At 32.7% G+C, this 18,377-nt stretch overlaps 1 protein-coding gene across 1 annotated transcript; it reads right to left on the bottom strand.

Annotated features, from left to right (window-relative positions):
- Positions 1–2,977: 2,977 nt before the first annotated feature.
- LOC124367610 (gustatory receptor 68a-like) lies at positions 2,978–17,576 on the bottom strand. The gene is made up of 4 exons (XM_046824571.1): positions 16,703–17,576; positions 16,059–16,127; positions 5,850–5,939; positions 2,978–4,053 (listed from the first exon to the last, which is right to left on the bottom strand). The coding sequence occupies exons 1-4, from the start codon at positions 16,985–16,987 to the stop codon at positions 3,994–3,996; spliced, it is 504 nt and encodes a 167-aa protein (XP_046680527.1). The 5' UTR covers positions 16,988–17,576; the 3' UTR covers positions 2,978–3,993.
- Between the last annotated feature and the right edge of the window lie 801 nt (positions 17,577–18,377).

Below are 18,377 nucleotides of genomic sequence, written 5' to 3'. Positions count from 1 at the left end.
TTTTTACTACACGTCTTACAATGTTGATACTAACCTTATAATTTGCTCAAATTTGAGTTGCTGAGACGTAAAATTTTGATTTTAATGAACGCTTGATTTTAATGTACTTGATCAGCTGTTGTTTTGTACTGCAGCTACATATAATTTTAATTCGTTTTATTAATTTGCAGTTGTTATATTTACTAAACTATATTGTATTTTACTATATATGTTGTAAATGTTTATTGTTTGTAGTTATGTGTAATAAAGGCCACTCTCATTTTGTGAAAGTAGATCAGAATGTATTAAGCATTTTATAAATAATACATTTGTTTACTTCTGCGCCCAAAAATGTTTTAGCTATCTGTGATCATCATCTATCAATCTCGAGTGACTGCAAATAAAACATACTCCATTTGGTCTTCTTTCCTTACTGCATTTTAATCTCAACAAATACATCAATGGTTGCTTGTAAAATATGCAGTGAAATTGGAAGACACAGTGAATCAGACTAGAGCAAAATGTTTAGGCATGTGCCTTAATGCTGGTTAATTTCACTTTGTACAATAGTACAATGTAGGAGTACGAAACAAATTTATTTATAGCATGATTTTTTTTTTCCTGATAAGGTTACCTATAAGGTAATGTAATATGTGTAGGTAACTAAAACTCAGCCTATTTCATGGAGTGATATGCACCACCACTGAACGATGTGAAAATAATTGAAGGCACTTCATCAATTTGAGAGGGGACTAAACATTCAAAAATATGTCTGGTGATTTGATAAGACACTTAATTAAAACTGTACTTATTAAAATGTATGGCATTATTGTGCCCTTAATATAGAATGACTAGTCAGAGTTGCTCACAAACATGAGGAACGGTTTAGTTGTGGTATAAAGGGTCACTTTTCTTTTATTTTTTGCTGAAAAGAGCAGTTTTAAAAATGCACTAATCACACAGGTGTGGAAGAGTCTTCAGGACAGCTGTCAGTTGTTCCACAATATTTGTCTATGAGAATGAGAACAAGTGGTGATCAAGCAATCGAATTTATCTATCAAAACATTTTCATCTCCCCCTATTTATTCTGTGCACATTATCTAAGTTACTAGAAAATATGTTACAAAAAGACAGATATTATCGTTATAAATAGATAGCATTATTGTATTGAAAATCAAATTATACTACACCATTAACGTACTACAAGCGGAATGGTGGAAATGCACGTAGAATAACAAATCAAAAGAGTTAAATAGATTAAGATTTCATGTAATCAATATTTGTGTAAACATTTATCTCGGTGATTACTGGTAATTGTATTTATCAAACTAGTTCAACAATGTCCAGTATTATTTAAGAATTCCAAGTTGTATTTTAGGTTGCTATAAAACTTTGGGGATTTGCAAGTTTAATTAGCAAATAAAGTTCAAGAAAGGAATTGTTTGCTACCCACAACCAATCAGGAGTCTGTGAATTCAGCAAGGAGTAGTTGTCAAAGTTTCTGAAAGTCAATAAGATTCGTCTGGTTGTTTCTGCTTAGTAATTTGATTTTACTAAAAGTCGTTCCAACTTTATAAATTGAACAGTGCATTTTTAAACCTGTCGCTAGGTCTATTTTTACTCACCAGTGAATTAAAACTATTGTTCTAACAGGATAACCTGAATACTGGTGGTTCGTAGAATCAAAATAAATGAAATGAATATTAGAATTGCGTTGGACTTTCTGCACAGTCATTACTAACTTTCATACCTAATTTAAATACCCGTATAAATGTTATAATATTTGATTTCATTTGATCTATTTAGACAAGAAGCTGTGAAATCCTATCATTGCATTAGGCTAAAAAGAATCTTTGCGATTTGGTTCTGGAGTGACAAGATATTAGTATGGGTAAGGTCAGTAAGAGTATAATCAATAACTGTTATTCAAAGCACGATCAAGTTGCTAATATCATACATCTCATATTGGCCTTCAGGATTTTGGAAATTTACAGATTACTAATACTGGTACCAACAAAATTTCAAAGTTGCATTTTGATTGGAATTATAAAAGTTAGACTAAGAACTGTTTTGCTTGATATAAACTGAGGTTAATATGGATAGAATTAGAAATTAGAAGCCGACCATGGTTATAACTATGGTAACGAAATCTGCCCCACAGTTATACACTATTACACAGGAGCTCAGTGATATTGGTCTGTAATGTGAATAATGGAGAGTTACGGGAATTGGTGAAACACTCCCCTGTGTATTCCAACCCTACTAGCATGTTTAACTGTAACTTCAAACTCATAGATATGAGTTTATGTGTAATAGTTCCACATGTGTTTATCAAGTCGAACTGGTATTACAAAGTATCGTAAAATTATGCAGATGTAACTGTGTATTTTCATGCGAATTGATCAAAATTAGATTTATGGTATTACAATTTGCATTTTCTAAACATATGTTTTTGTAGAAAAACATCTATAAAACAAGCAATATGCCAACTAAAACCTATAGTTTATTAATCTAATTTATGTCCTCTTGATTAAGATGTACTAAAAACGATTATTTAACATTAGTTAGTTAGGGATGATTGGGTTCCCCTAAAGCTAGCGCGAATATAAAGCATAGTAATAGAAACGAAGCCATCTATTCACAATAAAAAACTGGTTATGAGGCGTAAATATCTTTTAGTTAGTAACATTTATTTCATAGGGCTTATCCACGCGAAATGTATAGCCTAGGCACTTAGAGGACCTGTTACAAAGGTAGAAAAGGGGTTTTTTTATTTATTTTTTAACAAAGTATATCTTTAAGGAGATATTACAAATATTTAGTAGCTATAAATAAACAATACCAAACTAATTAGCAATTAGTTTAAACTTGAATATTCAAGATCTTGAATTCGAATTGAACGTTTTTTAAACACACAGAATTTGATAAAGTTTTATCAATGTATAGTAGAAATTGTGAATATCAGGTATATACACTTTAAAAGTTAAAGAAAAATATCTCAGCAATCACAAACGTATATTTTTATTACTATGAAAATAATAATGGTATAAGTGATCGTTATAAGTTACGATAAGCTAAATGAATAACACATATATGAAATAATTATTGTGAAATAAAATAGGCACCTTGTAGACCTGTACATATTTGAAGGATATCATTTGTGCAATTTAATGCTATACGTAATATTAACAGTACATCACAGAAATATTAAAAATACAATTTAAAAATAAAAAAGGAAAGGGGCAGTTAATATGTTAAATAAAAATTGAAGCATAGACAAAAATATAAAACTATATTTTATGAGCAAGTTGTAAAGATCACTTTTGGATTGAAATAAAGATTTTTATTTTGAACATTATAAAAAGTAAATCTGAATAACTAATGACGGAAGTATAAAAGGGGATGTTTAGGGATATCAGCAAAAGGGGTTCTCTTCAGAACTTATGTTGACTTGACTGATGTTTCTGAGGATGTGTACCAAGAGAAAATTAATTAAAATTCTCTCCATCCCAAACGTATTTAGAAAAATTCCACTACCAACTGAAAGGCTAATTAATAGAATTGTTTGTTGTTGGGAAGATCTTTTGGCGATCGCAACAACAAGAAAAATCGAATCAATAAGTAAAACAACAGAAAAATGAGAGGTATATATGATTATAAACATAATTCGTAGTAGTTTAATGCAAACAATAACTGAAGGAAACTAAAAATACTGTATTGTTATTTTGATTAGGTTTTGTGATAATAGGCCTCTAATTATATAATACAAATAGTATGTTTCAGATCAAAGATTATGGTTTAAGTTTAATAATTTCAAAAATAATAATAAAACAAGATCTACTGCTTTAAATGTGCTGTAAGATTAGTTTACTTTACAGGTGTACTATATTGGGATAGAATTTGTAGTTTCTGGATTATACTACAAATATGACTAGTAAGAATCTACATATTAAGAATTACACATTTAGTTTTTTCAAAATGAATGTTTCTCTCGAGTTGACTAGTATAGGTGGATTACTTCTCAGTCTGGAACTGGATCAGTATCACCAGGTAGGTTGTCACCGCTCCAGCCATCTGTACAGATACAAATCACTGTCAGTCTATAAGTAACAGCGAGTGAAACCAGCTGATTAGAAAATTCATTAAAGAGGACTATACAATCATATATTTTCCCACGCATATTTAACTAAACTTAAATTGCAGCAGTTTTGCGTAAAAACCTATAATTATTCTCCCTTAAGATTTCACCTCTGGCTTGGATATGACTGCTAGTATAAAATACACTTGGTACAGCCAAAACAGATTTGGTCACTAACACCTGAGCAACTGTAGAATGTAAAATATCGACAATATTAACCATACAGTTTGGGGTATTAGAGTAAAGAGATTGATCAATACATCTAGTTTACTGCGGATGATGACGAAGTGGGTGAATATTAGTGCTATAGGCTGCTGCTAGCCTGAACTGTTGGGACTGCTGACATCCCCTGCCTACTTTTCTTGCAGACACTGACACAGAGCTAGCCTTCCCTACTTCCAAGACGACATGGCAGAGATATAACCCTCAATATCTTCTGTGGGATTTAAAAAAGCGGCCCCTACCCACAAAGTTCTTAGTTTAATGTTACACAGAATGGACGCACAAAGATCCTCTTAACTGAATAGTAAGTCATTTTGTTTTATGTAAACAAATTATAATTCATATTACTCACATTGATACAAATATACTGGTGCACAGACTTTATTATTAACCAAGCAGTCCATAAATAGTAATTTATAACTGTAAGTTCTCGTGATCCAATATTGCTTTATTGAGAATCGGGAGTTTCTGGACCTGGTTGAATGGGTTGAAAGTTGAAATAATTACTTTGGATTGTGAGTTCTTTAAATAATCCTTCCTATCCTCCGGTATAATCAAAGGAATTTCGATAAAGATATACGATAACTTTTATTCAACTCAATGAAGCTTGGATATAACTTTGAATTCGGGCGAGAACATGCGATCACGTTCATGTTATAGTTTCAGTGTTATACTGCTAATATTTTCAGTATAATGAGCTCTTATATGGAAAAAGAATTATTCCTTCTAACCAATACTGTGGCTCTGCATTCATTCCTGTAGATACCAAGCTATCCAGGCGAAGTTTCACGATGATTCCCTTGATTAAGCTTTGGAATGCCTTTAAATTAGAGAAAGGTGACTTTCTTTTTCACATAAAATAAACCTTGGAGGTGGGGCTTTGGTTATAATCACAGATGAGTACGTTTTGTACTATATTATTAATACAATTAAAAAATAAAAGCATCATTTGAAAGATCGATACAACTTTTATAAATTATTCTGAGCAAAGTTTTCAAATAATTTTAACCCTCAAATTATTACCACGAACGGCCTTTTTAATTTATATCATCCAGTACATAAAAATTTTATTTTTGTATTAAAGCGAATTGTATTCTAATATCATAAAACAAAAAATAATTAGTAATAGATGTTTTATCGGCAAAATAATTAAATGAATAACCATATTAAATAATACAGTTACCCTATGATAACCTATGTTTGTTTAGTTAAATTATTGAACACATTTTTATGTCAGGATTATATTTAAGATTGTAATTATACTATTACAATTTAAACCCTTATCTTGCTTATAAAAAAATTGTTATTTACAATCTTTAAACAACTGTAAACTATAGTAAACTCTGTGGATAAACAAGTTTTGTTCACAACAATTTTACTGAAATTAAAGGCGTAACCAATATGAGTGCTGAAAAATGTTTCATGTTCAATTAAAGATGTAGATGCAGATAGTTCATATGAGCAAAGAGTATTACAGTAAGTAATAAATGTGAGGATAATAAAGTCTTACTGATGTGAGGGTCTCATTATGGATCTGGAAAAATCCACGAGCAGAGAATCTTGCGTTGTGGTGAGGCAACTGCAGTAGGAACCCTTCAAGCTGGAAACACATCACAAGGCTTAAGACATTCCTAAGAAACAACTGATAGGTTAAGTTTATATTAATAACTCAATTGTGTGATTACGTTCATTCTCAATACTCAAAACGTAATGCCTTATATTCAGGTGTGTTAGTTACTACACCGCTTACATCCACCCACTTGTGTGTCAAACAATGTCAGATAGTGTGGGTAAAAATACCTATTATATTAAAGTATAATACTTTTATTTGAAAAATCATGAAAATCAATAAAACATTGTACAATATGACCTAAAAAATTTAATATATGTCGGAACTAACTTAATAATGAAGATCCATACTACCACCTACAAAGTCAGAGTTAAGTACCGGTAAATACTTTATTCTTGTCGTATTAGAATAAATAAATTTTAAATACAAAAACCCTACTTCGATTTTAAATGTTGCTCTGCTTTTAAATCGTCTGTAATATATTTTATATTATATAAATGATTTGTCTTAAAAAAGCTAAAAATCTTTATCCGAGAAATAAAGACATCATAGCCTTTAATAAACCAATTAGACACACCCCACAATTAAATATGCAATTTAAAATCAAAGTTCCTGTGTAAATATCAACGTCCTTTTAGACACAAAGGGAATTTTGACGTGACAACGTCTTAAATTAGGTTGCGGCTCGGAGTCACTCATGAAAAAGTGTAACGCCCGGTAACGTTACGATGCCCGTCCAGTGGGTCCGCCGCACGGGATCCGCACGGGATAAAGCAGATAACTATGTTTATTCGTGAAAATGTGGAGTGCTTAGATTCGTCATTTACAACAACTACAACAATAAAGGTAAATAATTGTAAACTGATATTTCATTATCGTAAACTATGATTGATTGATTAATTGTTAGATTGACACAAAAGTTGAGAAACTGAGTTTATAGGTTATGTCATACTATTGACAAATGTTGATAGTGTTAAGTAAATTATTAGTTTAAATCACTCTGCAATCAATCGTAATTCAGTCGATTGAGAAGAAACAGCGCGTATTGCTAGTCAAACATTTAAAATAACAAATTATAACCTCTAACCTGTCATAACAGTGCGACCAAACAAACGAACTAAACCGACCAATCACCACGCGCGGAGTTAGAATTTAACTGTGTTTAGCAAGAATTTCAAATTCCAATTTTAGTAAATGTTTTATTCAACTTTACCATTTACAATAACAAATTTTAATTAATTTCAAATTATGTACAATGTTTTAGTAAACAAAATATATTTCTATAGTTAAAATTTGTGCAATTCTTATTTTCATTCAATTCCTTGTTCCTATTGTGCAATTTAATAATATTCATATCAATAAATATTCTACCGAGAAAAAGACGTTGTCACGTAAAATCTTCGCCCGTAAAACCGACTTTACAGGCAACCATAATTTTTAATATTTATTTGTCTTGTTATGTGATATAATTTTAGTTAGTATTTAAATTACATACCAACCACTCTAAACAGGAGAAAGTATAAATATTTAAGCACTTTATTGTTGAAAGTTTAATTTTTACTACACTTTGGTGTACTTTTTGTAATATTTGCTACATAAGCTATTTAAAAGTTTATTTACTTAATATTGATAGCAAAACTTATATGCAAAATATTTTCAAATTTAATTAGTAATGTCAAAATAAGGTAAGTAAATTAGGTGAAATACATAATTTAATTTCACAAGAAAGGGTTCGGGATTCTATGAATGTTACAGTAAGACAGAACATTTTTCTGGTAGTCAACTTTAAGAAAGGGATTACAATAGGGGTTGACAATGAGTCTCTTCGGCCTTGAGATTGGATACTTGGTAGTCAATCAAAGGCGTCGGTTTTAGATCGCTGTATAAGGGAAAGGGTTGGTATAAAAACGACACGCGTTTCTTGGGGGTTTTTTAATATATTTTTACAGTTGAACTGTTGGTGCTTTTCGATTAACTTATTACTCTGTGCGGGATTTTACGTAAGTAGCTCTTTTATAGTCGAATTACGATTTTCATAGGGGACATTTGTTGTCAACTAATGTAAAATCTCTCTTACAGGGATTATTGTATTATTTTGATTCAAAGTGAAATGAGATTTTTTTAATTCTATGGGATTTTTTAAATAATAAGTACCGCACGTTTCAAAGTGAGTAAATGTCGTTGCTGTTGTTCAAAATAAGGTCTTCATTATTCTTTTTAATGTAATATTTAAAAAAAACTACTTCTAATAACAATTTAATATACTTAAGGGGATTCCCTACTGAAAAATGGCCAATATTGACCAAAAGTTTTTAAAAAATTTTATTTTTTTTTTCTTGTTTCTATGTCTTATAAGGTATCAGAAAAACACAACATATGGCATAATATAGCTTTTTATCACTGTACAAAAAATATTTGAAGCAGAGTGTGCACACCTACTTTTGGAGCGTTCAGCCAGAACCAGGCTGTGGGTGCCTCTAATGTAACATTACTAATATTTTATTTTGCTCCTTAATTCATCTTAGAAAGTAAATATTTTCACTATATCTATTTTTATATAGTTATGCTAATCATCTAAGTACAGTACTTTTTCTTTTTTCATCTATGTAACTGGCAGAATAAAAAAAACTTAATTACAAACAGTTTATGTAATCTGTCAGCCTGATTCCTGTATGTTTACAATTGTTTTCAGTTGAACTAGTTTTTGAGGTTAAAGTGTTTATTCAGTGTAGTGTACCTAGTTGTAAAAAAAAAAGAGTGTAATTATGGTGAAAGTAAAGAAAAATAAAAGACTACAATCAAAAAGAAATAAAAGAGAAAGCTAACCTAAGGTGGAGTGAGAAAATAAACCTAGGCCTAAGATTTTTAGCCAGCAAGAGAAGTGATGTGGGTTGTGATGCAGAAAACTTGATTAGGCCTAGCACAAGTGATTCAGGTGATGAACAGTGTAAGGACCAAGGTATGCCTTCTAAACCTACAGGTTTTGCTTTTGTACAATAGTTACAAGCTGAAGTAAATATTGAAAACAATAGTGTTTGAATATATTCTTGTAGAGTTCTAAAAAACGTATGGATTTGCTTTCTTCATTTCCATGCAAAGAAAGTTTTCACGACAATGTGGAGGTAAAACTAGTAGTTACTAAAGGTTTTTGCCCACACTTTTAGTCTAGTTTGCTCAGCTTGCGGGAACAAAACTCTCTTTCAGACATCGGATCGACTATCGACCAAGGAATCAAAACGGCCAGCGTTTGATGTAAATCGTAGGGCAGTAAAGGCGTTTTCCTCTATTGGTAAAGGGCACAGAGCTTTAGAAATGTTTTGCGTTGCTATGAACATTGAAGCCTATGCAGTTTTTGTCGTACAACAAAACATATAATAGCTCTTAGAGATGTGTACAGAGACGAAGTAAATAAATCACTCATTGAAGCTCGAAACGAAGTTCGTAAATGCTATGTGGACTTGAATGATGATAATAGTATTCTTGACATTACAGTAAGCTATGACGGAAGTTGGCAAAGAGAGGGTTTTACCTCTAAAATACGGAATTGGGTGCTGCATTGAAGTTCTAACTGGGCTTGTTATTGACTTTGACATTATGTCCAAGTACTGTAAGCGGTGCCAGCTACAGAAAGCTAAAACTAAAGGGTAACATGGATGCTTTTGATGAATGGTTTGAAGTTCATAAGCCTATGTGGTCAATGTAACTATGTTGGTATCTTCCCCTGCCATGGAGAATACCCGCAGCTGAAAGGCTCTGGGGCCCGCTCGGAATCTTTAGGTTTCCGGTATACAACAATTGGTCTCAGATGGCGATGCGAAAACCCAAACTCACCTAAATGAGTTTTGTTAATCCATACCAAGGTGTGCAAATTGAGAAGGTTGAATGTCTCAACCATGTAGCAAAAAGGCTTGGTACTGGGCTCAGAAATTTGGTCAAAAAGTATGTTGGTTCACACACGAAAAAATTGGTGGGAAAAGGGCGAGGAAATTTGACAGAGCCTGTGATCAAAAAACTAACACGGTACTACCGAAATGGCATTACTAAGAACCTGGGAGATGTAAACAAAATGAAAAATTCCATTTTTTGCAACACTTTCACATTGCATGTCTACAGACCAAAATCCACAACACAACAAGTGTCCTACCGGAGAGAAATTCTTGGTGTTTCTATCAAAGAGCTAAGGCCCAAAACACAGAACCAGAATCACATGACACTGCAGTGAAGACACCTTTGAACGAAGAAAATGTAAGGAAAATGTTGCCACTTTTAACCAAAGATTGTCATCAGACAGTTTGTTGGAAAGATGCCTAGCTGGTAAGACTAACAACGCAAACGAAGCGTTACCATAACATAATATTGGACCAAGTGCCCGAAAAATATTTTTACCTCAAAAGTGAAGATTGATATTGGGGTTTGTGAAGCTATCAGTATCTACAACACTGGATACTTGAAAACTAGTGTTAGCTTTTCCAAAATGCTGCTGGTATAAGCCCCCCGGGCGGTACGCGGCAAAAATAAGCAAAACATTTAGACAGTAAAAGACTTCGGCTTTCGCGTGCACGGAGAACTAAAAAATATGAAGCCTACAGAAGAAAGGTTGAGTTAGCACAAGCTGAAGAAGATTGATAAATACATCAACAAAATGAAGGAATGACTTATGTCTGGCTGGCTGTTTCTGAACCTGAAACAACGGGTTCACTACTGTACTGCTATTACAACCTAATAGTGACTTTTTTCATAATGTATTACACATTTTTTTTTTTTTAAATAATACATAAAAAATATGGCCCTTTTCATAGTGTTTTTGTTAGTGGTTTACTAGACCTACATATGTCTTCAATATATAAATATACCATTCATTGAATACAAGTACCTGTGGGGTAAGTTATTTTCCTCCTACAGCTACAAAAATAACTTGTGTAAACTTCAAACGCTGTTTCCCGCAACTTATAAATTTTGATTTATTTCAACACAATGTTCTTATAACTTTTGAACTATTATAGATAGAGCAATGAAAAATTTTTACCATATATTATTTATACTATATTGCCACTTTTCGTGCATGGACAATACTGTAAGTTAAATACAAAATTATTTATAAAATTTTTTAATTATGACAAAAAAAGAAAATAAAAATATATTTTTGTCAAGCCATAACATTACAACTATTCAAGAAATAAACATGAGTATGCACAAAAAGTTAGTACTTAAACACTTTAAGATGAGACATCAAGCACTAAATATGGTATAGTAGTTTAAAAGTTATAAGACATTATAAAACTTATGTATTATGAAGAAAAAAAACTGATAACAATCCAAAACTATATGGAATGGATAATTTTTTTTTTACTTGAACATGGTAAACATTGTTCTATGGACCAAATTAACCTAAAATATGTACATAAAATAATTATTAAAAAATTAATTTGAAGAAAATTACTAGTTTTCAGTAGGGAATCCCCTTAACCCTGCGATTGGTAAGGCGTCGTCTTGATGACGACGCAAAACAGCAGTTTTGTGTGTACTGCGGAAACGGTTTGTTTGTTTTACGTGTCCGTTAGTGCCAACACAGTTGACCTTGATCCGGGTGCGTGAGTGGAGGGGATAGGCGCTAGCCCTGTTGTATCTGTGCGTAAAGTGGTCTAGTAGTCACTCCGACGAACCCTTACCGTGTAAGTAAGTTTTAAGTTTATATTGCGTAGTTCTGTGGACGAATCCTTACTTGTTTCATAGAACGTTTGTTTGACGAAGCAATACTTCTTGTGTGTTAGTTACGTCGTCACAGTGACGAAACGGTACCATTGTTCTGTTTAAAATTATATGTTTACTGACCTGTGTAGTGTTCTTTGTGCGGTTGGTTTTTTTTATTATTTCCTATCCAAAGTAAATATAATTTTTTGACAGGTTTCAAAAATGAATTCTGATGAACTAAAAAAGGCTACAGTGTATTGAACGTTACCTAAATGAGAACACTGACTCAGACAAGTGATGTTTCTGCCGATTGTGATGATAGACCATATTTTTCGGGTTTAGGACAATTGTAAATTGATGATACAGATGCCGACCCTGATTACGAACCAGGTAGCGGGCTTAGTGATGATGAAGACTTAGTATGTATAGTAGAGGACTCAAAAAAAGAATGAAGATGATGCTGTTAAAACAACGATTGAATTTGGTAATCAGAAAATATTTGTTATGCATCATCAGATCTTAAAGCTGAAAATTGTACTGCTGGAACTAGACCTCTAGCTGTAAACCAAGCTCCATTACCCATCTCCTCCTTCTGTTCAGAGACTATTTGAGGCTCCACTCCCTGGTGCTGAAACAGGTGAAGACATGGAGTTTGGATGAAGAAAACTCGGTTTCCGCAAACTATTTGAATGTGTAATTGAAACTTACTCTCGGGAATCACCACTTCCTACTGAAGCACCACTGGCCCCTACTTAAAGCAACACTACCCCCTACTGAAGCACCACTGGCCCCTACTAAAGCAACACCACCCCCTACTGAAGCACCATCGCCCCCAAACAGAAGCACCATCGCCCTCTACTGAAGCAGCACCCCGCCTGCTGCTGAAAAGCACCACCACCTCCGGCCCTTTCTGCTAACCAGTCGCCTACGAGTAAATCTTCCAGAATCGTCTCATCCAAAACACGTTGTCTGCCCTATATCGTGTCATGAGAGGAAAAAATGTAAATTTTTGGAAAAATAATCCTTCCCAACACAACACCCGAGCCGCTGCCCGAAATGTGTGGTGCACATTCGTCAAGGTCCTACTGGTGACGCAAGAAAATAAAATAACTCCTTTACAATGTTTTTCTTTGTTTCTGACTGAACAAATTAAACAAATTATCACTCAACATACAAACGCTAACATACTAAGGCAGCAACAGAATTATGCTTCAATCACATCCACATGTTCTGAGACTCCAACGAGGAATTTGATGCTTTTTTAGGCAATACTTGTATTAAGTGCTGCTCAAAAGGACAATCATCTTCATATTGAAGAAGAACTATTTAATAGCGAGTTTTTGTGTGGGGAGGAGATACAAAGCAGCAATGAGTGCTAAACGATTTTCGTTTTTTGGTTGAATTGTCTTAGGTTTGATGCCAAAGAGACGAGAGAGGAGAGACAAGCAGAAGACCGCTTTGCTCCAGTACGAGAAATATGGGAACTTTTCATTGCTTCTTGTAAAGAAAACTACAGGACCTGGATCATACACTACGATTGATGAGAGCAACTCCTTGCTTTCAGAGGCGGTTGTAAATTCCGCATGTACATGCCAAACAAGCCTGCAAAATATGGCATAAAATTAGTTTATGATGTGTGACTCGGGAACCAAGTATATGTGTAATGCAATGCCTTATTTAGGCAAGAAACACCACCCCACGAGATGTTCCTCAAGCTCTATATTTTCGCCAAAGAATTGATGAGGAGCCAATTTATGGTACAAACCGAAATGTGACATTAGATAACTGGTTCACGTCCATCCCTTTAGCTGAGCAAATGTTAGCACCTCCTATATCTTTTGACTTTGGTCGGGACATTGTGCGCCGTGACAAACCCGACGAAGTACCTCCAGAAATGAAAGATCCGGGAACTAAGAGAAATTGGTTCTTCAATGTTTTGTTTTGACGGTCAGAAAACCATGGTGTCTTACACAAAACTAAGAACAAAAAAGTTTGTTTTTACTTTTATCTACGATGCACGATCAACCCAGTATCATTAATAAAAGCAACAAGCAGAAATAATTGAGAGTTACACAACTCCACCAAAGGAGGGGTTGACTCCTTAGACCCAAATGTGTTGTCAAATGTCGAGACCAGCCGAAAAACAAGGCGCTGGCCTCTTTGTGTATTTTATGGTGTCATTAAATATAGTTTTTGGTTAATTCCTACGTTATATATGTTCATAACAAAGTGTCCCAAAGGAGAAAAACCTATTCCACAGAAGGCAATTTGAGCAAAGGAACTCAGCTGTGAGCTTCTCTCTCCTTGGATTGGAACATCGTATTTGTGCAAATGACTAACTTAAGCAAACCTCTTCTTCTTCAATCCATTGCGAGAATTCTTCATGTATAAAAATAAAAAAAAAGAAGAACCAGCAGCTCGTCCAGTTTCCTGTCCAACAGCAAGGACGGAAAATATGCAGTTTCTGCCCTTCAAAAAAACGCCGGATGACAACTCACTTCTGCGAGCGTTGTTACCAAAAGAGCGATGTGTGGAGGAGCATCAAGGACAATGGTGCAAGGAATGCACAATCTAACGTAAGTTACTGAAACTATTTACCTTGTGTAATATTTAAAACTTCTGTAAACAAAAAATTCATTTTTGTAAAAATAAAATAGTAAAAAATAATTGTTTTTTCTTAAAGTAGTCTCCCTGACGAAGCCTTACCAGTATAGTAAGTTTTTTAGGAGGCGTTACCAATCTAGGGTTAAGTCAGAATCATTTCTATGCATCTAGATATTATGTTTTAGTAGAATTTTTGCGTGAAACATTATCAAATTACAGTTTTTCCTTTGAGTATGCACCAACAGTAACAGATTATCACTCTAGTAGTGTGGAGGATATTTTAGGAAGTTCTTACTCCTGTTTTATTTAGCCCCATTTATACTAGAGAAAAGTACATTTTATTTAGAGTTAATTCATAAACTGTATATTATTTGACTAAAATCTTTAGTTCTATATTATTTTTGAAAAATAAATTAAATTTTTTTATTTGAAAGAAGAACACCTTTACTTGAGGAAACTTTTACATAAAAAGTGGTTGTGTAAGCTTATAGGAATTAAATATAAATATCTAACAAGTACAAGTATTGTTTGTTGAGTAATTTTTATTTTTAAATTACTAAACAGCTAAGAGACAATTTTTAAAGTGATTTGAGATAGTATTCCCCTGTCCATATATCCTATAAAATATAAATAATTAGTGTAAACTATATAAATAAGTCATTTCAATTAATAAAAAAGTTATTTAAATGGATATTGTGAAACTTAATGATTTCTCTACACCGCTCATGGTATTCTTATGAACTCAGGATAAACTGAGATTTTACGGATTAATTCCCCCCCCCCAAGTGTTCCATAATGTTTCAACTTTCTATTAAATCACTCAGTTTCTTAAATTTAAATTCATTTTAATCAAATAGATATTATATTGTAAAGCAGCAGCGTGGTAAGAATTAAAAATTTTCCCATTAATTCACGGTTGCAAGAAGGTGGGCAATGGCTACAGAATAGATTAGGCACTAATGGTAAACCACAGTTCATAAAATTCGTGCTAAATTATATATATATATATTATTATTTGTACTATATATATATATATATATATATATATATATATATATATATATATATATATATATATATATATATATAGTACAAATAATAATATAGTACAAAAAATATAATTTAAAGAAGTAACGCGGTCGAATAAAACAAGTTTATTTACATGTAATGTATGTTGAACTTACAATCCAGTATATCTAATAATATATAACTAAAGAATGTATCAAGTATTATGAAGTGAAATTTCAAAATCTGAGAGTTTCCCTTTGTATTTTATTACACATTATATTTATAGGACTGCAACAAGAGGGAAATGTTTATAATGTACAATAGAATGCATATGCTCCTTAAAATTTCATGATTTGTGTGGTATTGGCGTTGAGTAACTTTAATTTTGTCAAAATAAAACTGATTTTTGGGTTTAGTTCCTTAATTGTAGTAGAGATATTTAAGTAATTTTATTTTTACATTAAAAATGTTATAATTGTCATATAGTTATGGACTCATATATTTTAATTGGACTTACGCTATTAGGTTTAAAGTTTATAACATGTTTGAGCTTCCCTTCTCATCCAAAACCCCTTAGCACAACTTTTATACAATGCTTAAACATCTAATAAAATGGACTGTTTATGTAATAAGTAAACTTCTACTAGTTTATAACATGTTTGAGCTTCCCTTCTCATCCAAAACCCCTTAGCACAACTTTTATACAATGCTTAAACATCTAATAAAATGGACTGTTTATGTAATAAGTAAACTTCTACTAGTTTATAAACTGTTTAGTTACTAGTAGCTATCAGTTCCCCAAACTGAATCTATCATAAGGAGTAATACAAGGTCATGTTGTTATACCTGTTTCCTAAAACTCGGATCCAGATCTTTGTTTATCAACTTGCAAATCATCACCGCAGTATTGTCAGCCTGAAAAATATCAATAATAATAAAAAAATCATTATATGTATGAGTAAATATTTATTGTTAATAACCCATGAAATTGATAGATGGTACATTAGGCAGTCTAAAAGCTTTATTAATCCAAACAATTAGTACTTATTTTTGTAAACATAATTATTTGAACAGTACATTCTAGTTTCGATAATTAGTAGGAAACGCAAAATAGTTTAGTTCTTTTATTCGAAACTTTTTCCTTAGTGAGACATATTAACTTTCATAGAAGACAAAAACTAATGAGGGTTATGTAGATTACTGCTGACTTTAATTCATTAAGCCTACAAATGAAGTAAGATATTATTGATAACTACAATATTGGAATTCTAAACAGGAAATTGGTTAATAAATATTTTCTTACATAAGACATTTTTAAGATAAACCACTATAGAGTATTATTTATGTTCTGGATGAACAAAACGATGTGTTCTAAAAGAAATATACTTAATTAGTTTTACTCTTATTGAAAAAACCTCTCTTATAATAGTTTTTTGTATAGAAAATTAGTTTATTATATTTAAATATTATATTTTAACAAGAGGAATTACCGAGTAAGTGATATGCGTGCTTGAGTTCGCAACCAAAATCGCATAGCAGATGAGAACCAGGACCCATACTGCATCCATAGTCATGCCGACCATGTAACCAGCTCTGACGTGCAAGAAGAAGAAGTAGGACTTGATAGTGACTTGAACAAATAAGGAGAACATGATGGCCATCAGCTGATCGCAGTAGAAGTCATTAGCCTGGTGTACGGCGTCACACAGCATCCAGTAGGTGTTCATCAGAGATTTCATTTTCTCCATCTTAAATACCGTATTGCCTAATATCATATAAAAATATAAGAAATGTTTAGTTTTAGGTAGTAACCATATTATAGTACTTTTTACTGTAAATAAACGAATGGTAATCTACTTGAAAAGTGCAAATTTTTTGGGTGGGATTTTGTTATTTGCAATCTCAAATGTAAAAATTTGTCGTCATTAATTGTAGATGTTATGCAAGTATCTATTACTCTGGCCTCTAAAAGGTATAGCCATATGAACTTACCTTTTCGCTAAAAAATAATAATAATAACTTTCCTTATCTGTTTTTCTCCATATTCTTTTCTTTATATTTGTGAACAATTATATTATTGCGTAAGAGAGGAGTTTTAAGTACTAACTTTGCCTTTATAGTTATGACACTCTTCATGCATTACAAAAAAATTAACAAGTACTTTACTAACGTGTTGTATGAAAGATGTCACCATCAGCCAGGCTGCGCTGCATCACCGTTCGTTCAATTAAGTTGCAGATAATCTCCTCTCTCATCTTGTTACTAACAGTCTTGAAACCCATAATGATACTTTCAGTTACATGAGTGAAGTGGAAGAGAAAGGCAAGTTGTGTGCAGTACAGCAATAGAAGGGTGACAGAATTCAACACCGAGATGTCTAGCCCATTGTTCATTACGATGTTGGCGAAGTTCACCATAAACAGCAAAGCTGTCACGATCGTTACTGCGATGACCTTTACTTGGATCTTGATCTCTCTGTTCTTGAACTGAAGGTCTCGATAGACTCGATCTAGTGTGCCAAAGACGTCAAATATCCTTGGGTACTTGCAAGTGCCGCTGAAGAATGTAGAAGCTGCCAGAATTTGCAGAGCCACCAAGTCTAGAATCATTGCGAACTTTTGGGTTCTACTTCTTTCATAACCGAATCTTTCCTCTGTGATGGTTGTGTAGAGAACGATGCAAGAGAGAAATTCTTGCAGTATGAATAGTATTAAACACCAAATGAAACCAGCTATGGAAAACGTCAGTTCTTTGAGAGTTTTAGGCCCCGAAGTAATTTTCAGTGGCAGACCTCCAAATGCCTGCCAAACCCAAACGATGTAGTTTGAAAAATATTTCATGGTGTATGATGGTGTATGATTTCCGTCGGAAAACTGTTACACTTGACAACCTGGGATTGCCAAATTACTTAGTATGATTTATTCCATTGATTTATTACAATAACATGTATTAAAGATTTATAAAAGAGATTTGTTTGTTTGACCTTTTTTGTTGAGCACCACTTTCATTAAATTTATGTGATTGTTGTCGATCGAATACAATTATTTTCTCAATACAGTAATGCGCAATGAAAAGTTTACAATAGAAACTTGCTTTATTAAAACTTTATTTTTTGAAGATGGAGGAAAATATGTTTCTTTGTAAAACATTACAGCCCGTTTACCT

The sequence above is a fragment of the Homalodisca vitripennis genome, chromosome 8, assembly GCF_021130785.1.
Source record: "Homalodisca vitripennis isolate AUS2020 chromosome 8, UT_GWSS_2.1, whole genome shotgun sequence".
Lineage (NCBI taxonomy): Eukaryota > Metazoa > Arthropoda > Insecta > Hemiptera > Cicadellidae > Homalodisca > Homalodisca vitripennis.
The sequence above is the reverse complement of the archived record's forward strand: the minus strand, read 5'-3'. Positions and strand labels throughout refer to the sequence as shown.

What these genes read in the sequence shown, in the direction of transcription:
- LOC124367610 (XM_046824571.1), bottom strand. Translation starts at nt 16,987, where the DNA reads ATGATATTAGGCAATACGGTATTTAAGATGGAGAAAATGAAATCTCTG. An exon ending in GCACGCATATCACTTACTCG is followed by an intron (nt 16,128 to 16,702) that starts GTAATTCCTCTT and finishes GATATTTTTCAG; the next exon opens with GCTGACAATACTGCGGTGAT. An exon ending in ATAATGAGACCCTCACATCA is followed by an intron (nt 4,054 to 5,849) that starts GTAAGACTTTAT and finishes GTATCTGTACAG; the next exon opens with ATGGCTGGAGCGGTGACAAC.